Source organism: Schistocerca gregaria, chromosome 1 (genome assembly GCF_023897955.1).
Source record: "Schistocerca gregaria isolate iqSchGreg1 chromosome 1, iqSchGreg1.2, whole genome shotgun sequence".
Classification (NCBI taxonomy): Eukaryota; Metazoa; Arthropoda; class Insecta; order Orthoptera; family Acrididae; genus Schistocerca; species Schistocerca gregaria.
Genome location: NC_064920.1, coordinates 992,959,581 through 992,985,832, shown reverse-complemented (window position 1 = coordinate 992,985,832; position 26,252 = coordinate 992,959,581). Strand labels below are relative to the sequence as shown.

The window sequence follows — 26,252 nt, the reverse complement described above, 5'->3', positions numbered from 1 at the left end:
CCTCAGATATGAGGTGCACATCATCATCAATGGAGAACCCAAACAACTGGAAAGCATCATAACCGAACAGGTTTTCAGTGCCCGCATGATCCACCACATAAAACGTGAGGGGCCGAACAACAGACTTGTAGGCAGTGGAAGCATCAAACTGGCCCATGATAGGAATTTTCTGCTGATTATAAGTCCTCAGATTGCGCGTAACTGGAGACAAAGGAGGGGAGCCCAACGCCAAATACGTGCGAGAATTAATGAGAGTTACTGCAGAGCCAGTGTCCACTTGCATGCGGATGTCTTTATTCAGAACACGAACAGTAACAAACAACTTATTTGTTTGAGAAAGCACACAGTGAACATCCATGTCCGACGCCTCGTCCTCGTCGACAGGAACTTTATGGGACTGACACACAGAAGCAATGTGGCCTTTTTTCCTACATGAATTACACGTGGCCCAACGTTTTGGACACGCTGCCCTGTCGTGCTGTACGAAACAACGGGGGCAAGAAGGAAGCGCGGAACGAACCGGCTTCTGTGGTTGCTGGTTTCGCTGCGAGCGTTGCGGCCCAACGCGACGTTGTTTACGCGAGTGAACCGCCGCCACATCTTCGTTCTCCTGTGCAACAGGCAAATTGTCCTTGTCGAGAGTTGACTGTACAGCGCCTACATCACACCACGCGTCTATTTGCGCGCCAGCAGCGTGAGACACTTCAAAGGATTGAGCGATGCTTAGAACTTCCGACAACGACGGGTTTGGCAGTTGTAGGGCACGTTGCCGAACTTCTTTATCAGGAGCAAGCCGTAGAATAGCATCCCTAACAATTGAATCAGCATAAGACTCGTGATGAGTGTCCGTGACAAACTGACATTTCCTGCTCAGGCCATGTAGTTCCGCCGCCCAAGCCCGGTAAGATTGATGGGGCTGTTTACGACACCGGTAGAACGCCACGCGGGCGGCAACGACGTGGGTGTTTGTTCGATAATAGGCAGACAATAAGTCACACATTTCTTGGAAGGACAGGGAGGCTGGTTCCCGCAGAGGGGCTAACTGAGATAGCAGCTGATAGACCCGAGGGGAAATCCAAGATAGAAATAACGACTTACACATAGGAGCGTCGACAATGCCGAAAGCCAAGAAGTGTTGCCGCAAACGCTTCTCATAATTCTCCCAGTCTTCAGCGGCCTCGTCGTAAGGAGGGAATGGAGGCGGAGAAGAGGAAGACAGACGATGAGTAAGTGACGTCGACAACGCCTGAATCGCTGCCGTCAGCTGTGTTTGTTGTTCAATGAGCGCTTGCATAAGCTGTTCCATGTCTGCCCCGTCACGAACACGCAAATCCACAACGCGGTGAAAATATCCCGACCTCGTCGCCAAAAAGTGTTATAACCTTTAATCACAATAATTGCGTGGATTTTCACACTCTCTCTTAGAAACAATAGCTGATCACATGATTACAACTCAGTCTCTCGTATTCGACTGCTGTGCCGTGACATGCGGCCGGTGCCGTTCGTAGCTAGGTGGCGCTCCCGCACTCATCTGATTTGCGGAGCGCCTCTATCGCCGTTTGTGCTTACTGTCGTGGCGGCACTGTTAAATGTCGTGGCACTATCACAACAGATACTATCTTTTGTGTCTTTCAATATAAGTTACAAAAAGCCATGGGAAAATTATATACAGTAAGATAACGTTAATAGGTGTAGGAATAAGATCTATACAAAAGCTAACAGAGATACTGGTGTTTCTATCATATGACTGAAGATATAAAAAGTTTAGACAAAATTGGGATATACTCCCTTTAGGCAGAGAACTCCCAGGAGTCATTTTAATATTACAGGGCAGAACACAAAAGAATTCAATAGTGACAGCTCTTAAATGAATTACATTTAAGAACAAAGCACTAGCAGATGTTTCAACACCACGTGGCCTATGAAAACAAAGTAATAGTAAAAGTCCATAGGAGGGAAATCAGGGTGGACAAATTATAAAAATAACATAAAAAGCAATCAATGGATGGGGACACTTTACTGTTATCCTAGCCTCAAAAACCTTAGGTTATGTGCTCCTTCCAGGGTCATTTTAAGGCCCAAGTGACACAATCTGCTGCTTGGGATGCCAAGCTAAGAGGCATGCCAGAGAAGACTAAGTGTAAGATTTGCATACAGTTTATAACACAATTAGTAGTGGAAACTGACATGACTGAAAGTGTATGAGAGAAAAGAGGAGATGGGAGGGGGACATCAAATATGAGCTGCTTGTGTGGAAAAATGTCCTTGAACTGGCCCTGGCTTCTTCTCGAAGTGTGTTCATAACTTTATAACTTCCCACATTACAATACTGTCCATATATCTTACACTAATCATTCGCATTCCGGTATCATCACTGATTAGACTACTTCTTCAAATAGAGAGCCATCTGTTAAGTGATCTTTCTTCTACAAAACCTACTAGTTCACAGGAACTGAATGTTACAGAATCAGATATCTTACCAACAACTGCTTTCCATCCTATGTAAATGAAAGAACACAAAAAATCACAAGAAGAAACTCAGGAAATGTACACAATAAAACAGCACCCCAAACTGGGAAAAATCACAGCAAATGGAGTAAGTTCAATGCTGGAAAACATAAATAATTTTTTTTAAAGTAACATTATGAAAAGGATGGTTGCTACAAACCGTACAGCAGAGATGCTGAGTCACAGATAGAAACAGACAAAAAGACTGTCACAAAATGAGCTATTGGCCAACAAAGCCTTTGTCAAAAAAAGACCTCTCTTCAACTCAGCACCTCTGCTATATGGTGAGTAGCAACAGTCCATTTCATAATATTGTTACAGTCCATCCTGGATTTTCCATTGTTTGGTTTTCTTCTTGTGGTTCTCCACAAAACACATTGAATGTAATTCTGTATTGCATGAGGTCTGAACACAATGGCAGAAATAATGCATGAGGGACAAACAGTAAATGAAACAGAACATTTTTAATTTTTGGGTCTTCATATTGACAAAAAAAATTAATTGGAATTCACATGTTGCTGATTTCAAACATCTGGATCTGGGACCAGAAACTTCTGCATAATGACAATATCAGACACAGGATAATGACATTATTAGAAAGTCTTCCTATTTTCATTCATTAATGTCATTTGGCACCATATTTTGAGGTTACTTGTTACTTAAGAAGAAATTATTTTTTGCAGAGAAGCACTGACACACATGACTTGTGTGTGTGAGTTGCATTTGCATATGTGTGTGTGTGTGTTACTTGTTACTTAAGAAGAAATTATTTTTTGCAGAGAAGCACTGACACACATGACTTGTGTGTGTGAGTTGCATTTGCATATGTGTGTGTGTGTGTGTGTGTGTGTGTGTGTGTGTGTGTGTGTGTGTGTAGATGGCTTGTATAACAGTTGGGCAAATTTACTCCCTTATGAAGTTGGTATATGCCAATCAATCTCAGTTTAGTAACAGTATTAAGTCTCATAAAAATAACAACAGAAGGAGGTATAAATATTGCAAAGAAATTTCTAGCAAAATTTAAATAATTTAGGAGTACATATGACCACTCACTGAATAGTAACAGCATTGACTCTTTGACAGGCACACAAAAAAAGAATGAAAACTTGCTAGCGTTCAGAAAAACACACACACACACACCATACACATACATCTGTGTCAGCTGGCCAGAGAGAAAGGTGGGAAAGGAGAGAAGCAGATGGGGTGAGGAGAAGTGAGGAGGAGTAGACGGACATAGAGAGGAAAGATGATATGGACAGAGGAAGGGTGGAAGAAGATTATGGATGGAGATGGGGAAGAGGAGATGGGACAGATAGAGGAGGGAGGAGGATATGGAGAGGCAGAGAGGTAGCGAGGGGAGATGGACAAATAAGGGAAGGAGCAGAAGCGGAGAGAGAGAGATGGGGGGGGGGGGGGGGAGAGGAGGCAGAGATGAAGAGAAGAAGAGAAGGGGCAAGAGGAGAGGGACAGATAGAGATGTGATAATAAAGTGGTTAGAGAGTAGATGGGAGGAAGAGATGGAGACTGAGAGGGTGGAGAAAGGACTGTATGCAATATAGGTGTTGATGGATACTCATATTCAGGCTAGTATATAGACAATATTATGAAAAGGAAAGTTGCTACTCACCATATGGTGGAGATGCTGAGTCACAGATAGGCACAACAAAAAGACAGTCACCAATAAAGCTTTTGGCCAGTTGTGTTTGCATGTATGTGTGTGTGTGTGTGTGTTTGTGTGTGTGTGTGTGTGTGTGTGTGTGTGTGTGTGTGTGTGGGTGGGTGGGTGGTGGGTGGTCTATTGTTGATGAAGGCCTTACTGGCCAAAAGCTTTATTTGTGATGGTCTTTTTGTTGTGCCTATCTGCAACTCAGCATTTCCACTATATGGTTTCCTTTTCTTAATATTGTTACATTCCATCATGAATTTTCTAGTGTAGAGAAAAAGAGAGAGAGATTCACCTGAGTATGGATCAGATTTGATACACAAACTCCTTGCCCTGAGAGGGCCAACATAGGGGGGTTTATATTGCTATAGCTCTAATATTTATGGACATACAGACATGCATGTTTTTAAGCCCCGGTTGTATAGGCTGAAATGCATGAAAAATATTAATCTGCCTAATCAACCTGCTTTGCATGCCAGCCTACACACCAGGGGCACAAAATGGTTTTCCAGCCTCTGACATGTAAGCTGCCCAGCACAATGGACATGTATTTTAGTAGTATCTGCTCGCTTTATCAGCCTCTGTGCATGGCAGCCCACATATCATGGGGAAAAAAGGTTCCCAACCACAGGCATATAGGCTGTCCTGCACAAGAACTGAATTGTGGGAGAAGTATCAACCTGCTTTATCAGTCTCTTTTGCAGTCGCTACACCTGCAGATAGTCATACCTGGGGTGAAGGTTAAGATGGATAGAGGGGATGAAGAAACAGGGATGCAGGATGGGATGGATGGGGACAGAGTGGGGGGGGGGGGGATATGGGTAGGGAGAAAAAGGACAGGAAAAGATGTAAAGGAAGGGATGGGGAAGAGGAGATGGACAGTGGGAGAGGGCAGAGGAGATGGACAGAAAGGAGGGGGGGAAGACAATATGAGCTGAGAGGTGGGAGGAGGAGATGAGAAGTTCAGAATGGGGGAGGTGATACGCAGAGGGAGGAGGAGGAGGTGGACGAAGATACATGTGTATTATATGCGACATACATGTACATAGGCAAAGCTGTAGGGAAAAGACTAGTGTATAATAAAACAGACTGTAAGTATGTATGTATGGGATCTCCTGCCAAACTCTGGACTGATTTCAACCAAATTTAGCACAAAAACAGCAAACTTAATGAATGTCCGTGCTGTGGGGCTCATAACCTCTGAGATCCAGTAGGGGTGAAGACACAAGCAGAACTTGTTTTTATAGTCCCTAGCATATAGGCTCCACTGTACGACATACATGTTATTTAGGAATAGTATCAGCCTGCCTTATCGAAATGCTTCAATAGGGCAGCCTATAAGAACAGTTTTTTCCAGCTACTCTGCATGACATGGGTGTTGTCCTGGAGTTGTACTGACCAACTTCATCAAACTTGCTTTGCATGGCAGGCAATACATCAGTGACAAAAAAATTGTTCTTACGCCCATGACATGTAGGCTGCTCATCATGACAGGTGTGTTTTGAGAATAGTGTTGGCGTGCTTTATCAATGTATTTTGCAGTGGCTACATGTTCAGATGGGCACAGTTGGGGGGAGACTGAGATACTTAGAGGCGAAGATGGACAGATTGAAGAAGTAGAAGGAGAAGGATGGGCAGAAAGAGGGGTGATGAGGACATGAACAAAGAACAGTGACAGGTATAGTCAGGGAAGTGCAGGAAGTAGAAGAAATGAGGAGGGAGAGGAGATAGGTGTAGAGGTGGGTGGAGAAGTTGGACCAAGAGTGATAGGAGGAGAAGATTTGTGCATTGTGGATACGAAGAGGTGGAGGAAGAGGAGGCTAGGGCGGTTGGGTCGGATATGGATAGGATCAGTGGCTCAAAAGAATGTGGAAAGAGTGATGGGGGCAGTAGATAGGCAGAGAGAGATGGGAGGAGGAGATGGATACAGAGAGGGGGAAAGGATGTGAAGGTCAAAGGGGGAGGAAACAGACAAACAGATGATGGTGGACAAGAATTGAAATGTGTGCTACAGATATGTACACATGCGAAGCAGCATGTATGTATGAATGCTCAGGATGTCTTCCCAAACCTCTGTATCAATTTAGGCCATATTTAACATACAAATGGCAAACTTCATGAGTATCAACACAGTGAGCCCACTGAAGTGAAGTGGAGATATAGGCAAAAACCTTTCTTTCATCCCATGCCTTATGCTCTCCATCATGACTGGCATGTTGTGATGGAGTAATATTGGCCTGCTTTATCACTTCACTATGCATGGCACCCTTTATGTTGGACATTGGGGACAAGCCCATGATATATAGGCTGGCCTGTATGACAGGTCTGTTGTGGTAGTAGTGTTGGCCCACTTTGCAGGAGCTACATGTGCATATGGACACGGCTGAGAGAATGCTGGGATGCATAGAGAGGGCAAGAGGGGATGGTTAGGGAGGGAGAGGGCAGGAAGGATGGACAGAGAGAGGAGGGGCAGAAGGAGATAGACAGAGATATGAAGGAGGAGGAGACAGAGAGAGGGGGGGAGAAGAGTACAAAAGAGAGAAAAGGAAGAAGGTATGCTGTATGGGTAGTACTGGTATGCCTTTCAGGGCTAAACGTGTGGATGGGACATGATTGACCAGAACATGGGGAAGGAGATGGATAAGATGGGCAGAGGAAGACGGATGAGGTAATGGTCAATGGGGGGCATTACGAAGGACTGAGAGTGGGGGGAGGAGGGGATGGACAGAGGAGGGAAGATGTGGTGAACAGAGAGAGTGGGCAGGTAGAAAAGGAAGAAGGGAGGAGAAGGTGAATAGAAGAAGGGAGGAGGAGGTGAATACAGAGAGGGGGGAGGAGGATTTGATCAGAGGGAAGGGGGTAGAAGATATGATCAGAGGGAGAGAGCAGAGGAGACAGAGAGATACAGTGGGAAGGAGAAGATAGATGAATAGATGTGGGAGTATGAAGTGGACAGAGAGGTGGAAGGAGGAAGTGATGAAGAGATGGGGGAGGAGCAGGTTTGTTCAATATATGAGTCAAAAGTGTATCAGGAGAAAGATGCGAGAAAAAGACCAGTATATATATGAAGCAGCATCTGTGCATGAATGTATGGATATCTAGGATCTCCTCCGAAATCCTTACCTCAATTTCACATTTGGCACAAAAGGAAAGCTTAATGAATTTTGGAAGTGTTCATAACCTCCTAGCTCCGGAGATACGAGCAAAAGTGTGTTTCTTCTGCCCCTGCCATAAGGACTGCCCTGAATGACAGATGTAGTGTGTGTGGAAATAGTATCAGCCTGTTTTATTGTCCTGCATCACAGGGTGGCCTACATGTCAGGGGCAAAAACCACTTTTCCAATCCCCAATATAAGGCTACACTACTCAACAGATGCATTGTGTTGGAATGGCGTCATCCTGGTTTATCAATGTGTTTCGCAGCGATTACATGTACAGATGGATATGACTAGGGAGGCTTGGAATGGATAGAGAGCAAGGTGGGAAGGAGGGGATGGGCAGATGTGGGGGGGGGGGGGGGGATGGGGGAGGGGAGTGGTGGACACAGAGAGAGAGATGGATGAGCTGGAGATGGACAGATAAGAGGAACAAGGAGTATGGAGAGGGAAGAAGGAAAAGGATGCACAGAGGGGAAAGAGGAGATGGAGAGAGATATGGGATATGAGGTAGACAAATACATGAGGAGGAGAAGGTGGACACAGAAAGAGAGAGCAGAGAGTAGATGGACAGGTAGATGGGTGAAAGATGGAGATGGCATATAGGGGGGGAAAGGTACACAGATACATGGAGATGAGAAAATGGACAGAGAAAGAAAGGGCAGAGGATTAGATGGGCAGCAACATGGAGGAGAAGATTGCCAGAGAGAGAGAGAGGTGCTCACTGATGATTGTCAGAGAGGATGGTAAGAGAAAGAAGATGGAGAAAATGGACAGAGAGAGGAGGAGGAGGAGGAGCTAATGTGTCCAGCATCTCATCCTAAACCACTTAATGAAATTCAATTGAACCTGTCACACAAACAGCACATTTAAAGAGTGTCAGCACTGTTGAGGGTAGAGCCTCTTAGCTCCCCCAGGTGCGAGGATTCAGACAAAGAAAGGCTTTTTCAGTCCCTGACATGTAGGCTGCCCTGCAAAATGGCCGTTTTGTGTAGTAGTAGTGTGGGTGTTGCTTATTGACCTGTTTGGCAGGGCAGACTACACGTCAGGGATAAGAAACAGATTTCCAGCCCCCAAAATGTAGGCTGCCCTATATGACAGTCACATTATGTTGGAGTAGTATCACCCTGCCTTACTGAATTCCTTCGCAGGGCAGCCAGCGCATGTGGAGGGAAATAGCTAGTGGAAGGTTGAAATGGATAGAGGAGAAGATGAACAGAGAGAGGAGAGTGATGGAGATGGACACAGGAAAGGGGGGGGGAGGGGAGGGACCAAGAGAGATTGAGGAAGTAATGGTATCAAGAGGACGAGGAAGAGATGGATGGTGTGTGGTAGGGAGGAGGTGGATAGGAAGTGGTGGGCAGGAGGGGGAGGAGGTAATGGACAAAGAGAGACAGGGAGGAGGAGATGGTCAGAGAAAGAGGGAGGTGGAGGAAATAAGTTGAGAAATGGGAAAATAGAAACAGATGGGCAGAGGCAGGGTAAAATGGACCTAGGGAGTTGGAGAAGAGAACATAGATAGAGGGGGGAGGGGGGGGGCAGATGGACATTAAGACAAGATAGCGATGAAAGAGATGAGCACCCACCCACCCACCCACACACACACAAACACACACACACACACACACACACACACACACACACACACAGTGATGATAAGGAGAGAGTGGGCAGGAGAAGATGGACACATGGGGAGTGTGGGAGCAGGAGGAGGCGGATTAAGACACAGGGGCAGATGAGATAAGCAGAAAAGCACTGAAGATGGAGAGAGGGGAGAGTAGGTGATGGAGAAATAGGAAGAGTGGAGGCAGAAGGAGATTGACAGATAAGAAGAATAGTGGCAGGGGGAGAGGTACATACAGAGGAGAGGAGATGTTGGACAGAGGGAGGGAGTTGAGGCACAGACAGATAGATGAGGAAGAGAGAGATGGGGTATGGTGGTCATAGAAAGAGAGGGGGCAATGGACAGAAGTAGAGGAGGAGATGGTTAAGGAAATGGTCAGAAACAGATGGACAGAGGGTGGTCAAGAGGGAGAAACGCAGGGAGCAGGTGGAAGATGTAGATGGATAGTGGGGCTTGTGGCAAAGGAAGATGGGGAGGAAGAAATGTACTGAGAGTGGGAAAGGAGGATAAGGACAGAAGGAGGGAGGAGGAAGATATGGTCAGAGATAGGGTCAGAGGAGATCGACTAAGTGACAGGAGTGTAGGCAATGCACAGAGGTGGGAAGATGAGGTGGTGAGAGGTCAAGGAATGAAGAGGTAGAGATGGAGGAGCAGATGTGTGCAATATGTGTGTTAAACAAATAAGCAAGTAAAGCTGTTGTGAAAAGGCCAGTATATACATAAAACAACATGAATGTGTGTGTGTGTGTGTGTGTGTGTGTGTGTGTGTGTGTGTGTGTGTGTGTGTGTGTGTGTGTGTGTGTCTAACATCTCCCAAATCACCATCATTTTCAATTAATTTTCAATTGGGGATAGGAGGAGATGTGCACAATACATGTGTCGACTGTTTATGTAGGCAAAGCAATGAGGAATAGGCCAGTTACAAATGACGTCACACTTAAAATGCTACCCTGTGGAATATCATTAATTTAAGGAAACATATTGGAGAGTGCATTCTTGTGGCATCTCAGCCAGACTTAGAAGACTTTCTCCGCATTTCATGAACGGTACATATAATCTGACTATGTATAATATGAATAAGATTTAATGTTACTTTGTGTCAGTATCTGTGAAATGTTGTGATCTACGTACTCTACAGTAAATAACAATATAAAAACTCTTTGATTATATATACATGTACCAGTATTAAAAAAGGCTACTGGTGTTGCCACTACTGTTGCTGGGATGTGAGATTGCCTGATCTACTAATTTCTCTTTCTGTATCAACTGGAATGTGAGCTTATGTGTTAACTGTTTTACATTTTTTTAAAATCTTAAAAATATTTTCCTGGTTATAGACCACATCCTTTTACAACTCTCTTCATTGAAAGTTATAGTCAGAGTGTTTGCTTTTGATCAAGGTGAATTATTTACATACAGAGGCTTACTGTTTGGCTTGCAATATTTTCAAGTGCCGCTTTGTCTCTGACTGTAATTCAGTTATCATATCCATTAGACCCTGCAATCATTTTAATTGTATGAAATTTGATATTATTCCTAACTAATGCTTTTGGAAGGGAATTTTTTTTTCTTTCATGATCAGTTAAGATTTACCAAACTACAGGCCATAGCTACTTTAATAAGTGCAATAAAAGAAAATCATTGCATCATTAATTATTCTTGACTTTTTCAAGCAATCATTTTAAAACATAAGAAAAAAATGATATTTTATTATAATATTGCTGTGAAAGCTAGAATTTTCGTGATTGAGGTACATTAAGTTAAAATTAGACTATCATCAGATTCAGAAACTAAGTTCAATACTACATCATATACGGATGGTAATGTTATATCCCAACACTGTATATAAACTGCATCAGTAAGGGAGTACTGCAAACATATGACGAGATGAGCATTCATGTAGTTGACAAGTGATATTGAGTCCTCATCTGCCTTTTCAGTATTGAAAAAAACTGTTATTAAATACTGCTCACCTATGAATGTTTCCTGTGTGGTCACCTGCAATACGATTACAATTTGAAGTGTGAAATGATCTTATCTAAACTGACAGGGAGCAACTTATGAGTTTTCTAGACACTATAAGGAAGTGATCATCTGCTCTCATATCTTTCCTACAAACTGCTATAAGTAACACTACAAGAGTTACAATGGTGTACCCAGTACTGTTTTAGATTAAGAAAAGGAATCATCAATTCTTTTGAAGGGTCAGAATATTGACCATTAATTCAAATTTTATCAAAAATTTTAGGACCTACACAGTTCACAGCCATTCAGCCTGAGGGCTGGACCTATGACAATCTATCTGCTGCTTATAAAGCCATTTAATATCTTTGATGGAGCAGCAAGTCCTACCTGGGGAACATAGCCACTGTGAGCAGCAGTGCCACCATCCAAGTCAAGAACTGATGAGGAGCTGCAACTTCCATCATCCAGAGTGCCTTCTGATGGCCTAACCAGTGAGTCAAGGGTGCAGATATCGTCCATCATTGTGAGGGTGTGGCACTGCCACCACCCACTCTGTTCCTGTGCACAGCCTTTGATGCTCCTGGACATTCTCCTGTTGGCAGGCTGCAGGGTATTTCAGCATGACCACATACACTACAGCTTACCTACCTCCCCTAATTGCTAGTGATTATGGGGAGTATGAACAACAAAGCCTGTTTGGCAGGGCCAGTGAGCACATGATGTTGCTGGGTGCTGATTCTCCTGCTGCCTCTGCCGCCACAGTCGAGACAGCACACCAATCCCTGGCATTATCACACTGCGGCATAACATGTGCCACTTCTGCTCCACCACCACTGCAAGTAGCCCATGAATACGACTGTGTATCTCTGAACAATACATGTTTACTTTGTTAATGATGTTTCAGTAGCACGTTTTGGCATCAGAGTAGCCCTCCCACACCCAGCCTCTGCTGACCAGGTCCAGGAGTGGTGGGCCATCTAGATGCTGACACTGTTAGCCTACCACAATCACACTACACAGTGTCCAATCGTGCAGGCATTAAAGCACAATTCCTGACTGAAAATGGAAATTATAGGCTCCACCATTGTAGGAATTTAAATTATATCTTCCCCTCTCCCTTGCTTTGGTAAGCCTGAAAACCAGGAACTGAACTTACAGAAGATGACAGTGTTGTAATTCTGCCAGGCATATCTTTGTATTAGTATATCAATTATGTACATGTCCAGCAAAGTCTCAAGGCATGGCATGAAAGAAAATATCTGCCAGTGCCAGGTCTCATGGCAAATCACCTGTGGAAGATGAGAGGTCTGCTGTGGACTGCCATGACCTCATTTGTCAACTAGTCAATGTCTACAGCATGATATTTGGTTTACCTATTGACAATGACCGTTAACTACATGATTTTCTACACTACGTGATTTTCACCTGTAGTGTGATCTGGACTCAGTTGTTACCTACTGACAATGTTTGGCTATCACACAGGCTTGCTTGCCTGCCTAATATGGGACTGTTTTTGTGCATCATTCAACTGATCATTGTGTTTTAAGTGAATAAACTGACAGCATCTGAGTGCATCAAGAGCATAGTTCATATCTGAATATTTCCCAACTGAACCTACAAACATTGTTCTCTAGTACAGATGTGTGATTTATCCAACAAACTATCAGAGTACTGTTTGATGAAGAGGTATTCGCCTCCAGAATCTAGATTTCTGTACTTCCAGAAAAGTCGCGAACTATTACTTCCTGTGATTTAACTGTAAACATGTTGTCTTAATAAAGTATTTGTTGTGAAGAAGAAGCCTTCCAATTGTGGTAAAATAAATTTTTTGGAGCTACAATCCATCTTGTGCTGACTTGTCTGGCCATGTTGCTGTTTTGACCAGAATGGACCAGCAGTTTTTCAGGTTCCAGAAACAACAGCTGGAGCAGCAGCCCAAGCTCATACAGACTCTGAACGATCCAGAACAGATGCAATGCCTTTTGACAATCCTGGCTTTCCAGACATCCAATGAACTCAAGTAGACTGAGAAGTGTATCACCATTTTGCACTTCATTTCCAGGCAAGTTACTGTAAGTGCTTTCAGCTACAACCAATCTTTCTTTTAGCTACAAACCCAAAAATGGTTCCTTTATCTGACCCAAAAGAGCTGTCTTTCATCACTAATCACTCAGTTTTACTTGAAAATTTTGTTAGAAAAATGCTTGTAGGGGCCACTTGTTTGGAGTTCCTTCATCATCATAAGGCTGCATCAGCCAATTATACATCATGGGTTACAGATCTACAAAACCTGGTTAGAAAATGCTTGTTATCATGTTCTTGTAGAGTATCATGCACAGCATCACAATACATGATGTGGTGATTAGATTAGCATCAGGGAATGAAGTGTGGGCTCAAGTGCACTTGCAGTCAGATACTGCATTAGCTGAGGTTTAGTGTATCACTAGGGCAGCTGAGATTTCTCAAGAAGCTTATGCTACCATTTCCACAGACTGAAATATCACAATTTTCATCTAAATTGGCAAATGTAGCACACCCTTGGCCATCTGATGGTGAAATTGTATAAATATCAGCAGTCCTGGTGGCAGTGGAGTGGCATCAAATTCAGCAGACAGGAATTACACACAGTACCAAAACAGTTTTTCCATCCAGCCTTAATGAAATTTTTGCAGTCTGATCAGTTGTACTGATTGTTCTTCAACATACGATGGATTTATTTGCTCACCTCTTCATGATGTTCAGTAAGATCTTTCTAATGGGGTAATGTAGAAGATTTCCAGAATGAGATTTTCACTTTGCAGTGGAGTGTGCACTTCCTGTCAGTGCAGTACCAGAAATCCCCTTGGAAAATATTTTTGGCCTGGCTTTGTTTCCTGGGGTGTCCATTCATCCCATTTTACCCAGGACAGTCCCATTTTTCTCCGAGTTCCACTGTCCCAAAAGTTGTTTGGTGATACTCAAATGGAGGAGGAGATTGGTGTTGAACGTCCTGCTGATAATGAGGTCATTAGAGATGGTGCACAAGTTCGATTTAGGAGAGGATGGGGACGGAAATTGGCTGTGCCCTTTCAAAGTAAACATCCAGGCATTTGCCTGAAGCCATTTAGGGAAATTACAGGACTGTTGTCCTCCTGGATATGAGTCCTGTGCACTAACCGCTGTGCCACCTCGCTTGGTATGTTCAATGTTCTGCTTTTTTGTGACTCTGCATGGCTGAAGTATTTTATGCTACAGGATGTTTGATTTACAATTTAGTGGCACAGCATAAGTATATACATTAGGAAGTGCCACTTATTAAATTTACTAAAATCTTTGGTTATTTTTTGTTAATGTTCTGCACTGTTGTTAGGACCGATTCATGTTCACTGTTTCACCATGCCAAAATGAAAGTGTAATTTTAACATCAAAATAAAAAGTGAGCTTACTTTTATCAATGGCAGTGAAAAAAACTTTAAAATGTATGTTTCACAAAAGAAACTTTTTAGTAGGACACAGCGGAAAGTCTGATGTTATGAATCATATCACGATGAAGAAAAATTGCATGAGTGGTCAAAATAGAAAAGCATCTCTTGATAAAATACATAAGAATTTAAAGTATGATGACAGCACAGCAGAATGATTGTAAAAAGTTATTTGGGATCATCTGAGTGCATGGTCTACAGACTTGTCTGTCTGCCAATGTGGTACTGTCTTCAACCATCATTCAGCCAACAATTGTATTTCCAGTGAATGAACCAATAGCATACAAGTGCACTGAGAGCATGGTTCATATCAGAGTGTTCTCCATTTGAACCTACAAACAGTGTTCTAAAACATGAATGTGTGAATTTGCAACATATATTCAGAGAAGTATAATGACAATGAGGCATCCACCTCTCAAAGTAATTTTTTTTGTTGTATTTTTACTTTCTGTGATTTGAATGTAAGTAAGTAACACTTAATAAAATCTGTTTCGTTGAAGGAGAAGACTTACAACAGATTTATCATGAAAATACATCCACTGGCATGATTTTTAGGACTCAACTTCCCCATATGGAAACTAATGCACAACCTTTTCTCTGAGCTATTCCTTACTGGTTTCCATATTGCAGTGAAAGGTTTTGATTGGTTCATGGAGTTCAGACACTCATGACATGATCCCTTTTTGTTCTATGTAATTGCCCACTAGGAGTTTACTCTTGCTAATTGCAAGTTTGCAAGATTCTCTGCAGACAGATTGCTCTTGTATCTTTTGTGCGAATCTTCCCTGTCCCTCACTGCAGAGCAATATAGTTCACTCCCCCAGGGACAGACTGCCTCCAATAATAGTCTCAAAAATTTGCTGTGGATGCATCTGAAACAGGAGTAGATTATATTTGTAATAGCCTTGCCATGTGGCATCATCTGTATGTAAGGCTATGTACCATCTCTACTGACAGACACATAAAGAGGACTTTCAGGAAAATGTAAGCCTACTGCAGTGAGCAGCTTGGCATGTTCTGCACCACAAATGAATGTTGTCAATGGCATTTCCTGCTTCTATTGATACTGAAGCATTAACCTCAACAGTGGGATGTTTTACAAATGATGCAGATGAGGTTATGGATGATGGAGGCTTCATGAAATTAAGTAACTTCTTGGCTTTAATGTATTTTACATATTTTGTAGGTTTAATTTAATGAACTTTAACATCTTATGTGTAGACTGTACTCTCTCTTTTCCAAACTTGATATTTATTGGGACAGTTAACATATGTTGACACAGTTGTGCATCCTTAATTTCCTATTGAACTGGTTGGTCACAATTTCTGAAAGAAGTATGATCTTTACAGCTGAGTGCAGCATAGCCAAATCTTAGATGCACAGCAGATTTGTATAAACAGATGATCATTTAAGAATTAGGATCTAATGCGATAACACTGGACTGCCAAATTACATAGAATGATGAAACTGGGAATTTTTTGACTCATTATGTACCTGATGTCAATAACTAATTCATCTACACATTCTTTTTGTTTGTAGATAGGATCTTCATTTATCTATGTGATACCATCCAACTGTTAGAATTTACATTTTTATACCATTAAGTTTCAATGGGACTCCTGCCAAGATTCTTAGATTTCAAAAGTAATATTACTTGCCAGGCAGTCGTAGTATTGCTAGAATAAGTACCACTGCAGAGTCTCTTTACTGGTCCTAGGCCACTTGTAACATCATATAGGTCTTTTTGGGCCTATAGAGGAGGCATCTTATCAATGGTCCCCTCCCCCAGTCAAGAAAGCAATTTAACAAACTGAGAATTCTATCATCAAGATACACATATTTGCTAATGATACTTAAGATTAACAAAATAAATTTGCTTAAAAGGAACTGCAGAATTCATTCAGTGAATGGTAGGCAATACTGTTCATATGTGTATACATTCAGTTTATTTATAAAAATTGTAAATCAGTAAAAGATATTTGCAATTACAAAATCTGTTTATATACAGAAGATATAATACAAGCTTGTTCATCTGATAAAGCCATCATTATTTGTCTTTCTCTTGTTTCTCCCAAAACAGACTGGTAAATGATAAGACATTTCTATCAGTAGGCCTTGGATTACATCACCCTCTTTCGTTAACCATTTTTAACACTTAAAAATTAAATAAATCCATGAACTGTATGTATATTGTTGCTGGTGTGTTGTTTTAAATGTTGTGTAAATATCATTCTGGAGTTTCAAATATTATACAGTTTACTATTTTTTTTCCTTCTGACATGTTTCCATGTATTCTTCACAAAAGCATCACTGACAAAACTGTCTGGTTGCATACAATACCCTAGAATTCACAATGTAGCAATGATTGTGTTTATTTTGAAAATTCCTTACAGTTTAAAACTGTGTGCTAGACTGGGACTTGAGACCAGAACTTTGCTTTTCACGGGGAACTATTTTACAGACTGCATCATCCTGGAATATCTTACACTCTGATCTCAAAGATTAAGTTCTGTCAATATATTTCTCCTATAATCCAAACATTACAAAAGTTTTCTGATTCGTCTTGCTGCACTAGAACTATTCCCCTGGGAGAAAGGATAGTTTAAGTCCAGTAGCAAGATTGATACCATGAGAGCAGGATGTAAATCAAACCTGAATAGATCAGTCAGTAAAGGAATTTTCCATGATGAAAGACAAGGTGCTGAACTTGAGACCCAGTCTAGCACACAGTTTTACTCAGTCAGGAGGATTTAAACCAGTGCACATAATCTTGCAGAGAGAGTGGTTTAAATTCAAAACATTCCCTAGTCTTTGGCTAGGCTGTTTCCAAGTGATGTCTTTTCCTTCAGAACTACTAGTCCAGCACTGTATCAAGAGTATTTCAGTGAATTTTTGAATGTGGGCATGAATATAGAGTTGAAGATATGAGAGTGAGTTGTGAATTGCACATAGAAGCCCACTTGGTAAGATTGCTGTCAGAAAAAGGCAAATTTTTGGTTGGGAATACAGGATGACACAAAATTTAAATTGTCAGGAAATTTCACAACACATCAGCTCTTTACCCACAGGAATGACCACCATAAAACTGTGGCTAACTGCCAACACCTAATTGCTGAACATGCTGCACACGACAACATCAATGACAGTGTTAGCTCTTTCCATACCCATACCATTCAGCTGCTCCTCTCCAGCACCGGCTCTTCTGGACTACGTTAAGCAGAAACTTTCCCTCACTCTCACAATCACCCTGGAGTAATTTTCTGAGAAAGACCTTCCTAGTTCCATTCCCTTCCATCTGTCCACATCCATGTCATTTTTATCCATGATCCTAGAACCAGTTACTCTGGACTGAATAGACTGGAAATGTGCTTCTAACATATCCTCCATTTTCATATTTGCCAGGACTGAAGCTCTACTCTCCTTATATACCCATCTCCATACCCTTAACCACACTTTACATCTCTTGTTGTTTCCTACATCACTCCTCCCCTGGTAAAATTTTGATATCTCTTTTTTTTTCTACATTTTCCCCACCATTTCACACCCTCTTCCTTTCTTGTCACATTTTCAGTCCTCATTTTGCTTGGTAAGTTGAGAGCTACTTTTCTCCCTCTCCATGTGGCTGCCACATTTTTTAAACCACACAACAGTTCATAAACAAACTATGATGCTGAATGTGGATGTGTTTTATCACTGAATGTAGGAGAGTGCACTTGAACCACAGAAAATGCAATATCTCAAAAGAAGTGTGTGTCTATCTGGCATGCAACAATCATCTACAGGTGAGTGTGTTACTTCTTCTCATTCAATTTTATTCACAGTTGATTTCAACAGAGACTGCACCATTCAGTTAATCAATATATTGAATACAGCTGTGTGTTTCCTGTAGAAGTAATGAATATGATGAGTATTCCCAAAAAGTTTGACAGTGCTCAAACACTGGCACAATGCAGAATGCACATTACATCCTGTCAGTAGGTCACCTCCGTCACTGTCAGAGATCAAGAAACCCAGCAGCAATGGACAGAAGTGAATGAAAGAATAGAGAGCTTAAAAAGAGGGAGCTCTAGCAGAACTATTTTAGTAACGTGTTTGAATGTTTTTTCTCAGCAATGGCTGGAAGCAATCAGCCAGACTGTGGAAAAGCATTAGCAATGTTTTAAAGTTCACTCTGTTTTATTCAAAAATAAATTCTTATACAATGTTATATAATTTAAATATTTTCTTTGTACCTCAACAAACAGGGAAACAATTTCTCCTTGGAAAACAATTTTTCCTTCAACACACTCAATATTATCAAAAAGGGGCCTGAAAAGTGAAACAATGTGTTCAGGACACATTGCTGATAGGATCTGAAACAAAGAATAACAAAAACAAAATTTGTTAGTTGAATACAGCTGTGCTTTTTACAGTAAAATAAATTTAAGCAATACAGAGAAAGAATGAAATGAATTGACAAATTAGCAGAGGTTTGCTAGAGAGTTACAAAACATTCACCACATTTTATTAAATCACAATATTTGGCTAACTCTGAAGTTACTGTTATTCTGCTACTAAGTAAAACTGTCATTGGTTTGAACACCACAATGCTTTTACTAGGCATGCTCCAAATGAATGTGGTATGCCATTGCCTTCCTCTGAACACTGAACTACCTTACTTGTCCAGCTATAGGGGCAATACAGTTTAACATAGACTCTGAACCATAGTACAACAGGCATTTTTCACACTGATGAAAATTTCCAAAGGTGAAAGAAGTGATAAATTAAAAATAAAAATTGTAGGACCAACTGGGGTTGTAGCTCAAGACATATGGATCTGTAGTCTAGTGCTTTTCCATTCAGCCACCAAGTCATACTGATATTCAGAAAAACATTGTGACACCTTGTTAGTGAGGCTCTCGACTGAAATTCTCTTCGGCAGTCGTGGTCAGAACATTGTTGTGTGTAGCAAAGGTTTCTTCACAACTGCATGTCATGCTCATGCAACCTGTCATCAATGAATCTAGCTCATTCTTCCAAAGTTAATAACTACATTAATAATTTCCTGCTGATTTACTTCACTGAAATGCTACAAAGTGCATATTTTAAATTTCCAACCTAATAAAGATATTGCCTTATAATAACAAATCTGCTTTATTAAGTTTTATTTATTGTACTGCATAAACGAATGATTCCCTTTGCTTACATGATGGTGAATGTGCTGCTTTATTTAATCTTTTTGTTTCTTTTTAAAATATGTTTTAGATTAACTGATGTTGGTCCTGAAAGTGTTATATAATTGTTTACATTGTCTTTCTTGAGTGGAATGTGATTGTGAATAGTGAAACTGACAGTAAATGTTGGCATTGTCAATAGTTTTCATAAATCAGTGTGATATTTCATTCATTTTTTCATCAATAGTATATCGTACTTTTCAGCATCCCAGTATAATATAACTAATATAATTATAATAGTCCCACAGAGATCTTCAATAAAAATTTAGGCTTATTTAAGGGAAAGACCATTATTACTAGAAACACTTATTTTTGTGTGAAAAATTTAACAAAAACATGAGCCACTAGAATTATTATTAAACAGTATACAAAGTACCCAACAAGTCATATTCAGGTTATCTCATGTGCATTACTATTCCAACTGTCTTACATTACTACATATAGGAAGTGGACAAAAATATAGAAACACCATGAGAAATGCAGACTTCAGCACAAATGCATATGTGAGCCAAGACAGCAGGCTGTGCTTTTGTGTTTGACCGTAAGCAGCACGTGTGCAATGTCCTCAATACATTGCAAATGTCAGTCATGGTCAGGATAGTATTATGTGTAGTTGTGAGTGCATTATGTCAGAGCTAAGTGAATTTTAAAGTGGGGAAAATTGTTGGTGCTCTTATGTTGGGTGGTTCTGCAACCAACATACCTAAAATGTTTGGTGTTTCCAGAAGCACCATATCTACATCAACATAGATCCTCTGCAAATCACATTTAAGTGCCTGGCAGAGGGTTCACTGAACCACCTTCACAATTCTCTATTATTCAAATCTTGTATAGCGCATGGAAAGAACAAACACTACACCTTTCCATACAAGCTCTGAATTCCTTTATTTTACCGTGGTGATCGTTTCTCCCCATGTAGGTCAGTGTCAACAAAATATTTTCACATCCGGAGGAGTAAGTTGGTGATTGGAATTTCGTGAGACGATTCCGTTGCAACAAAAAATGCCTTTTTTTAAATGATTTCCAGCCCAAATACTGTATCATTACCATAACACTCTCTCCCATATTTCATGATAATACAAAATGTGCTGCTCTTCTTTGAACTTTTTCATTGTACTCTGTCAGTCCTATCTGGTAAGGATCCCACACTGTGCAACAGTATTCTAAAAGAGGACAGACAAGCGTAGTGTAGGAAATCTCCTTAGTAGATCTGTTACATTTTCTAAGTGTCCTTCCAATAAAACACAGTCTGTGGTTGCCGTACGCGGTCGCCCTACCTTTCCAGCACGTTCATCCGTCACGTTCCCAGTCCGTTGAAATTTTTCAAACAGATGGAATTCCAACACCAGAAAAATCCTCTGTTCTAAGGAATAAACCATGTTGTCCACAGCACACTTCCACGTTGTGAACAGCACACGCTTACAGCAGAAACACGACGTACAGAATGGCGCACCCACAGACTGCGTTGTCTTCTATATCTTTCACATCACTTGCAGCGCCATCTGTTGTTGAAAATTGTAACTACTGTAATTTCGAAAGTTTGTCCGCCTGAAAATGTTGTTGTCCCAAGCATATTGCAACAGACGGTGTATTTCTATCACTGCTCGTTTAGTTTTTATTGCCGTTTCAAATATACCGGTCATTTTGAAACATCCTGTATAAATGATAACCATTTCACATGATCAGGTATACAGAGTTCTATCGCCAATACGACATGTTACGTACAATGAGTGTAAACCTGTATTTACATAAATATGAGGGTGAGTCAAATGAAAACCTTAAATTTGTAATAACAAATCAAAATATCACGCCATTATCCTGTAAGTTGGTAAGCGGGCTACAAACTGCCTGCAGAATGGTCTGTAGGTGGCAGCATAGTGCAGATGCACACATACCGTCACAGTATCAGTATAAAGATGGCCACCCCACTTGCGACTTGCACCAGGAAAGAACAGCATCCTGTTATTCAGGTTTTGCATCGTGAATGTGTGAAACCTATTGAAATTCGTCGACGAATGAAAGTTCAGGACGGAGATGCATGTTTGTCACAGCAGCAAGTCTATGAATGGAGTAGAAAGTTCGCAAATGGTGTGACTTCTGTGGAAGATGCTCTTTGTCCAGGTCAGGCACAATGAGTTGTGACTCCACAGAACATTGCAGCAGTTGAAGCCATAGTGAAGGAAAACCGGTGAGTGACACTGAATGACATTGCAGCATGTTTACAGATTAGTCATGGGTCAGCACACCACACTGTGCATGATGTGCTCCAGTTCCACAAAGTGTCTGCAAGATGGGTGCCATGGCAGGTGACTCCCGAAATGAGAGAACGACGTGTTGATCCTTGTGAAGTACTTCTTCGGTGCTTTGAACAAGAAGGTGATGGCTTCCTTGCAAGAATCGTTGCTGGGGGCGAAACATGGGTTCACAAACCAGAAATTAAGAGAGTGATCAAGGAATGGCACCATTCCTCATCACCAAAACCAAAGAAGTTTCAAACAGAACCATCAGCAGGGAAGGTTATGCTGACTCTCTTTTGGGACGAAAAAGGTGTCATTTTTGGAGCATTACATATCTAGAGGGACGACTGTCACCAGTGCATCACACACAGATCTCCTAAAAAACCATCTGCGGCCTGCAATCAAATCAAAGTGACATGGATTGCTGTGAGCAAGTGTCCTTTTGCAACATGACAATGCAAGGCCCCACACTGCTTGTACAACAGTTGAAACAATCACAGACCTGCATTTTGAGTGTCTTTCTCATCCACCATACTCACCATACCTTGCCCCAAGTGATTTCCATATGTTTGGACCACTCAATGAGAGGATAGAAGTTCCGCTCTGATAAAGAGGAACTCCACATGATGCAGGAGTGGTTGTGTGGACAACCAAAAGAATTTTTTTCTAAAGGAATTAATGTGTACCACTTCTGCACAATAAATAATATTTTTTAAAAAATTTAAGTTTTTCATTTGACGCCTACTCGTAACAAACGTGCATAAAAATTTCAATGTAAATCAGCTGTTGAATGCTTTCACAGGGTAGACGACACTCACAGTAGTTAAGTTTCGACTCCTTGTTCAGCATCATATATGCACAACTGTTTTATTCTACACATATTTTCACACTATCACATTCATACATAACATAAACTTGCAACTATATTTACTTGCAGTGCAGTCCTTTCTTATGTTCATTTGGTACTTACCACTTGGCAAGCATTTATCTTTCTCCACTTTAGGACGTGTCAATGCATCATTCCCTGGAAGAAAGTATTTAATACTAACTTAAAACTAAATCTTCACAGATAAGTGTACACTGGCTCAATGGTCACTAATACCTCTTTCATATAATCAACCATGTGCTCATTTACTTCAGTGTGCAGTCATGGTATCACAAACTCATTTAATGTCATGGGAGCATCTCTACTTACCTTACAAATCTGAAAGATAGTGTGTATTATAAATGTTGTGCGACCTCTTATTTAGTTTGCGACTTATATTGTACTAGCTTGTTTACCTGCAGCAAGAGTTTTCTGGTCCCTCAATTGTAATTGGTGCACACTCTTTCAATGCTTAAATTTGTAATATATAGGTATAATGTATAGAGTAGCATAACTTCAGTAGATATCTCATAGTTTAGGATCCCTTTCCATGTATATAACCCCTTAGCTTTTCTTTGTTTGTGTGCATTGTGTAGATAGTCATAGTTATAGTATAGATTCTCCATTAATTTTCTACGTCCCTTTTTATGCACTAGGCTTCAAAAATACTAGTGCAGGCTGTAGCACATAGGGTTTATTTGCTTTGGGTGCTCCAACACTTTCAGCTGTGTCTGTTATGCACATGTTTGCGGTTTGTTGACTAGCTTTCTCCCCAATGCGCATGCACTGTGTCGTTCTGTTACCACTAATGTTGCGGCAAGTAGTGTAGTGCATTGCACGCTACCATGTGTTTCACAGGTTCGTCTATACATTTACAACTTGGCTACATGCAAGGAGAAGTGTTGTGTTTAACATATTGTTATCTCTAGAAACATAAAAGTAAACTTCTTCCTCGTTACATGCACTCACTCTATCATTTACACATATGACATATAAGAAAAAAAAACACAAACATTTCCTTATCAACTAACAACATAAGTTCTGGAACGTGGTTTTCCAGCATCCAAAATCTAATATTATTTTACAATTCTAATGTTCTGATGACTTAAAGTGTGAGTATGGGTGTGGGTTATACTGATTTATTACCCCAAACCAGATTCCACTTCTTTATGTGGTGACTTTCTTGGAATTTTGCAGCCCCTCTTCTTTGCGGGATAGTTGGCTGCTAGAAAATCTCTTGCCTTCTTCTCCATCAAATAGCGCTAGCCTATTTCTACTTATGAAATGAGTAGACATACAAACTTTCCTTTTTGTCAGTTAACGATATATTTGACTTTCATGCACAATATAATTCCCACTTTCAACATACATATGTAACTTTCTGTAAGTACCTCGTATCATCAAACATTAGAAACAAAATGAGTTACAGTTAAAATAAAGTTGGCTTGACTACCATGACTTTCTTAAAATGAATCAGAAAATATGTCTTGTCTCTACCAAGTCTGAGTCAAGAGTTTACAAGAGTACTTTTTCCATTGTTCTTGTTTCACATAACAATTGTCAATGACACAATAAGCACAGAGCTCCATATAGATTCCATGGTTCTTCTTTACCCACTCACTAACAGGTACTTGTAGGCGATGTTCGACCGCCATGTCTACTTTCTTCTCATGACTGATTTTAGACCTGCACACGTGAACATGTGATGTGCAGTGGGAAGGATTTTACCATCCCACACTTGTATCTAGAATATCATGTGTTCGAGACAGTAGAAGGCTGAGTGGTTCCAGAATGTACACAGAAATTCTTGAATCACTACAATATATACAACTTGGAAGGTATACCTACCTTGATCATATCTGATCAAGCTCGTGCCCCACTCTACTCCAGGGTCACAGAGTGGGGGCCTACCATGACCAGTTTAAGTATTCTGGCATCGTAGTGGCATCGGTCTCTGGGTAAGGCAGAACTTCTACTATGTAGACTGTTGGTGTTTGATTACGCCAATTAATATCCTGTGAGTCTCTCAACTGAAATTATCTCGGCCTCTGCACATTATTCGCCATATATATGTGTTATGTTGCTGGCCAAATTCATCTGTCTGTGGCTTATTCGGTTGTCTGTTATTGTTTTGCATTTGCCAGTAACTTGTGTCCGTACATATTGAACTTGCTGGCCATACACTATTCACCCATTATAGTTGTTTTTGCTAAATCTTTGCCCATTTCTTTTATATCTGCCTTTGAATTTACAGCTTTCTCCATTGCCGTTGTGATTACCGTAACCATTACCATAGGTTTGTATGACGTAAAGTTGTCCTCTATGTTGTCCTATGAATTCATTGTTAACTTGTTGGTCTGTAAATCTATGTGGTGCTATTGGCGTATTAACACGCTTGGGTTGTACTAGTCTCTCTTTGTACATCAAATCTATTGAGTCCAGTACAGACAGAAAGTATTCAGTGTCGTGTTCTGGGATTGTAACGAGTTTTTCCCTAATGTGGGCAGGAAGATGGCTCTTTAAATTTTTCAGCACATCTACTTGAGATACCACGTTCATCCAGTATCTAGTTTAATTCAAATATTTTTCAAAATATCCCCTTAAGCTTCCATACTTGCTATTGAATGGCGCTGGGTTGAATACTTCATGTCTGAGCCGCTCTTGTATGGCCTCAGACCAATACTTATCCAGAAATGCTCTCTCAAACCGTTCATAATAGTGGCAAGATTCCACCATGTCTGTAGCCCATAGCAGGATGTCATCCTGTGTTTATCCAACAACAAATCTAATTTACTGGGCCTTGGTCCAGGTACAAGGTAAAACATTACAAAATGCTCTGATAAAGACTACAGGGTATGTTCTTTTCCTGTCAAAAGTAAATAATGGGAACTGTCAATGCCTAAGTAATGTTGACAAACGCACTATGCAGTCAGTGGCAGGTATGTTTATGTTCACTTACATAGCGCATGCAACTGCGCTTGCTCGACAGGTGCAACTGCCGGCAAGTGTGGTTGCATTGTGCAACCTTTGCTGTTTTCCTTCAACAGGCTAACCCCATATTGCGGGTAAACAGAGAAAGTATCTAACTTCTCCAAAAGCATAGGTTTGTTTTCTGTCATAAGTTGTTCTGGAATGTCAGTAGTTTAGCAACACTGTCTCATAAAGTTTCCTCTGCTTCCTTTAAATCCTAATGTGTTTTAGCTAGAAGTTGACTTTCTTTCTCTTTTAGAGCTTCTTCTACGGTTTCTACATAAATTTTGAACACTCTGACACTACCTTTACAGCAAGGGTGCTGACCTTATCCAGATTCCGGGCCTCAGCTTTTTCAGTTATTTCCTTTACATCAGCACAAAACTTATCTCTCTGTTTTCTGGCAAATTCTGATTCTAAACTTAACTGGTCTACTCTTAGACTCAATTTGTGTATTTTTGTAGGAAGGTTCTTTCACACATCTTGCAGCTTGCTGACTGTGTTTGTCACCTTTTTTTTACCGACGCATCCACTTGGGATTGAGTCTCCTGAATTTGAGAATATTCTTCACTAAGGTTTTGTAAGTCATCT

General features: G+C 40.9%; 2 protein-coding genes across 2 annotated transcripts in view; both read right to left on the bottom strand.

The window, feature by feature from the left end:
• Positions 1-17,763, bottom strand: part of LOC126284362 (uncharacterized) — a 166,266-nt gene extending 148,503 nt beyond the window's left edge. The window contains exon 1 of the mRNA XM_049983275.1: positions 17,719-17,763. Coding sequence (XP_049839232.1) covers positions 17,719-17,763 — 45 coding nt within the window. The remainder of the gene's footprint in view (positions 1-17,718) is intronic.
• Positions 17,764-18,502: 739 nt separating this feature from the next.
• Positions 18,503-26,252, bottom strand: part of LOC126284287 (uncharacterized) — a 194,889-nt gene continuing 187,139 nt past the window's right edge. Inside the window, exons 8-9 of the mRNA XM_049983153.1 lie at positions 18,609-18,728; positions 18,503-18,511 (exon numbers count right to left, since the gene is read on the bottom strand). Coding sequence (XP_049839110.1) covers positions 18,503-18,511; positions 18,609-18,728 — 129 coding nt within the window. The remainder of the gene's footprint in view (positions 18,512-18,608; positions 18,729-26,252) is intronic.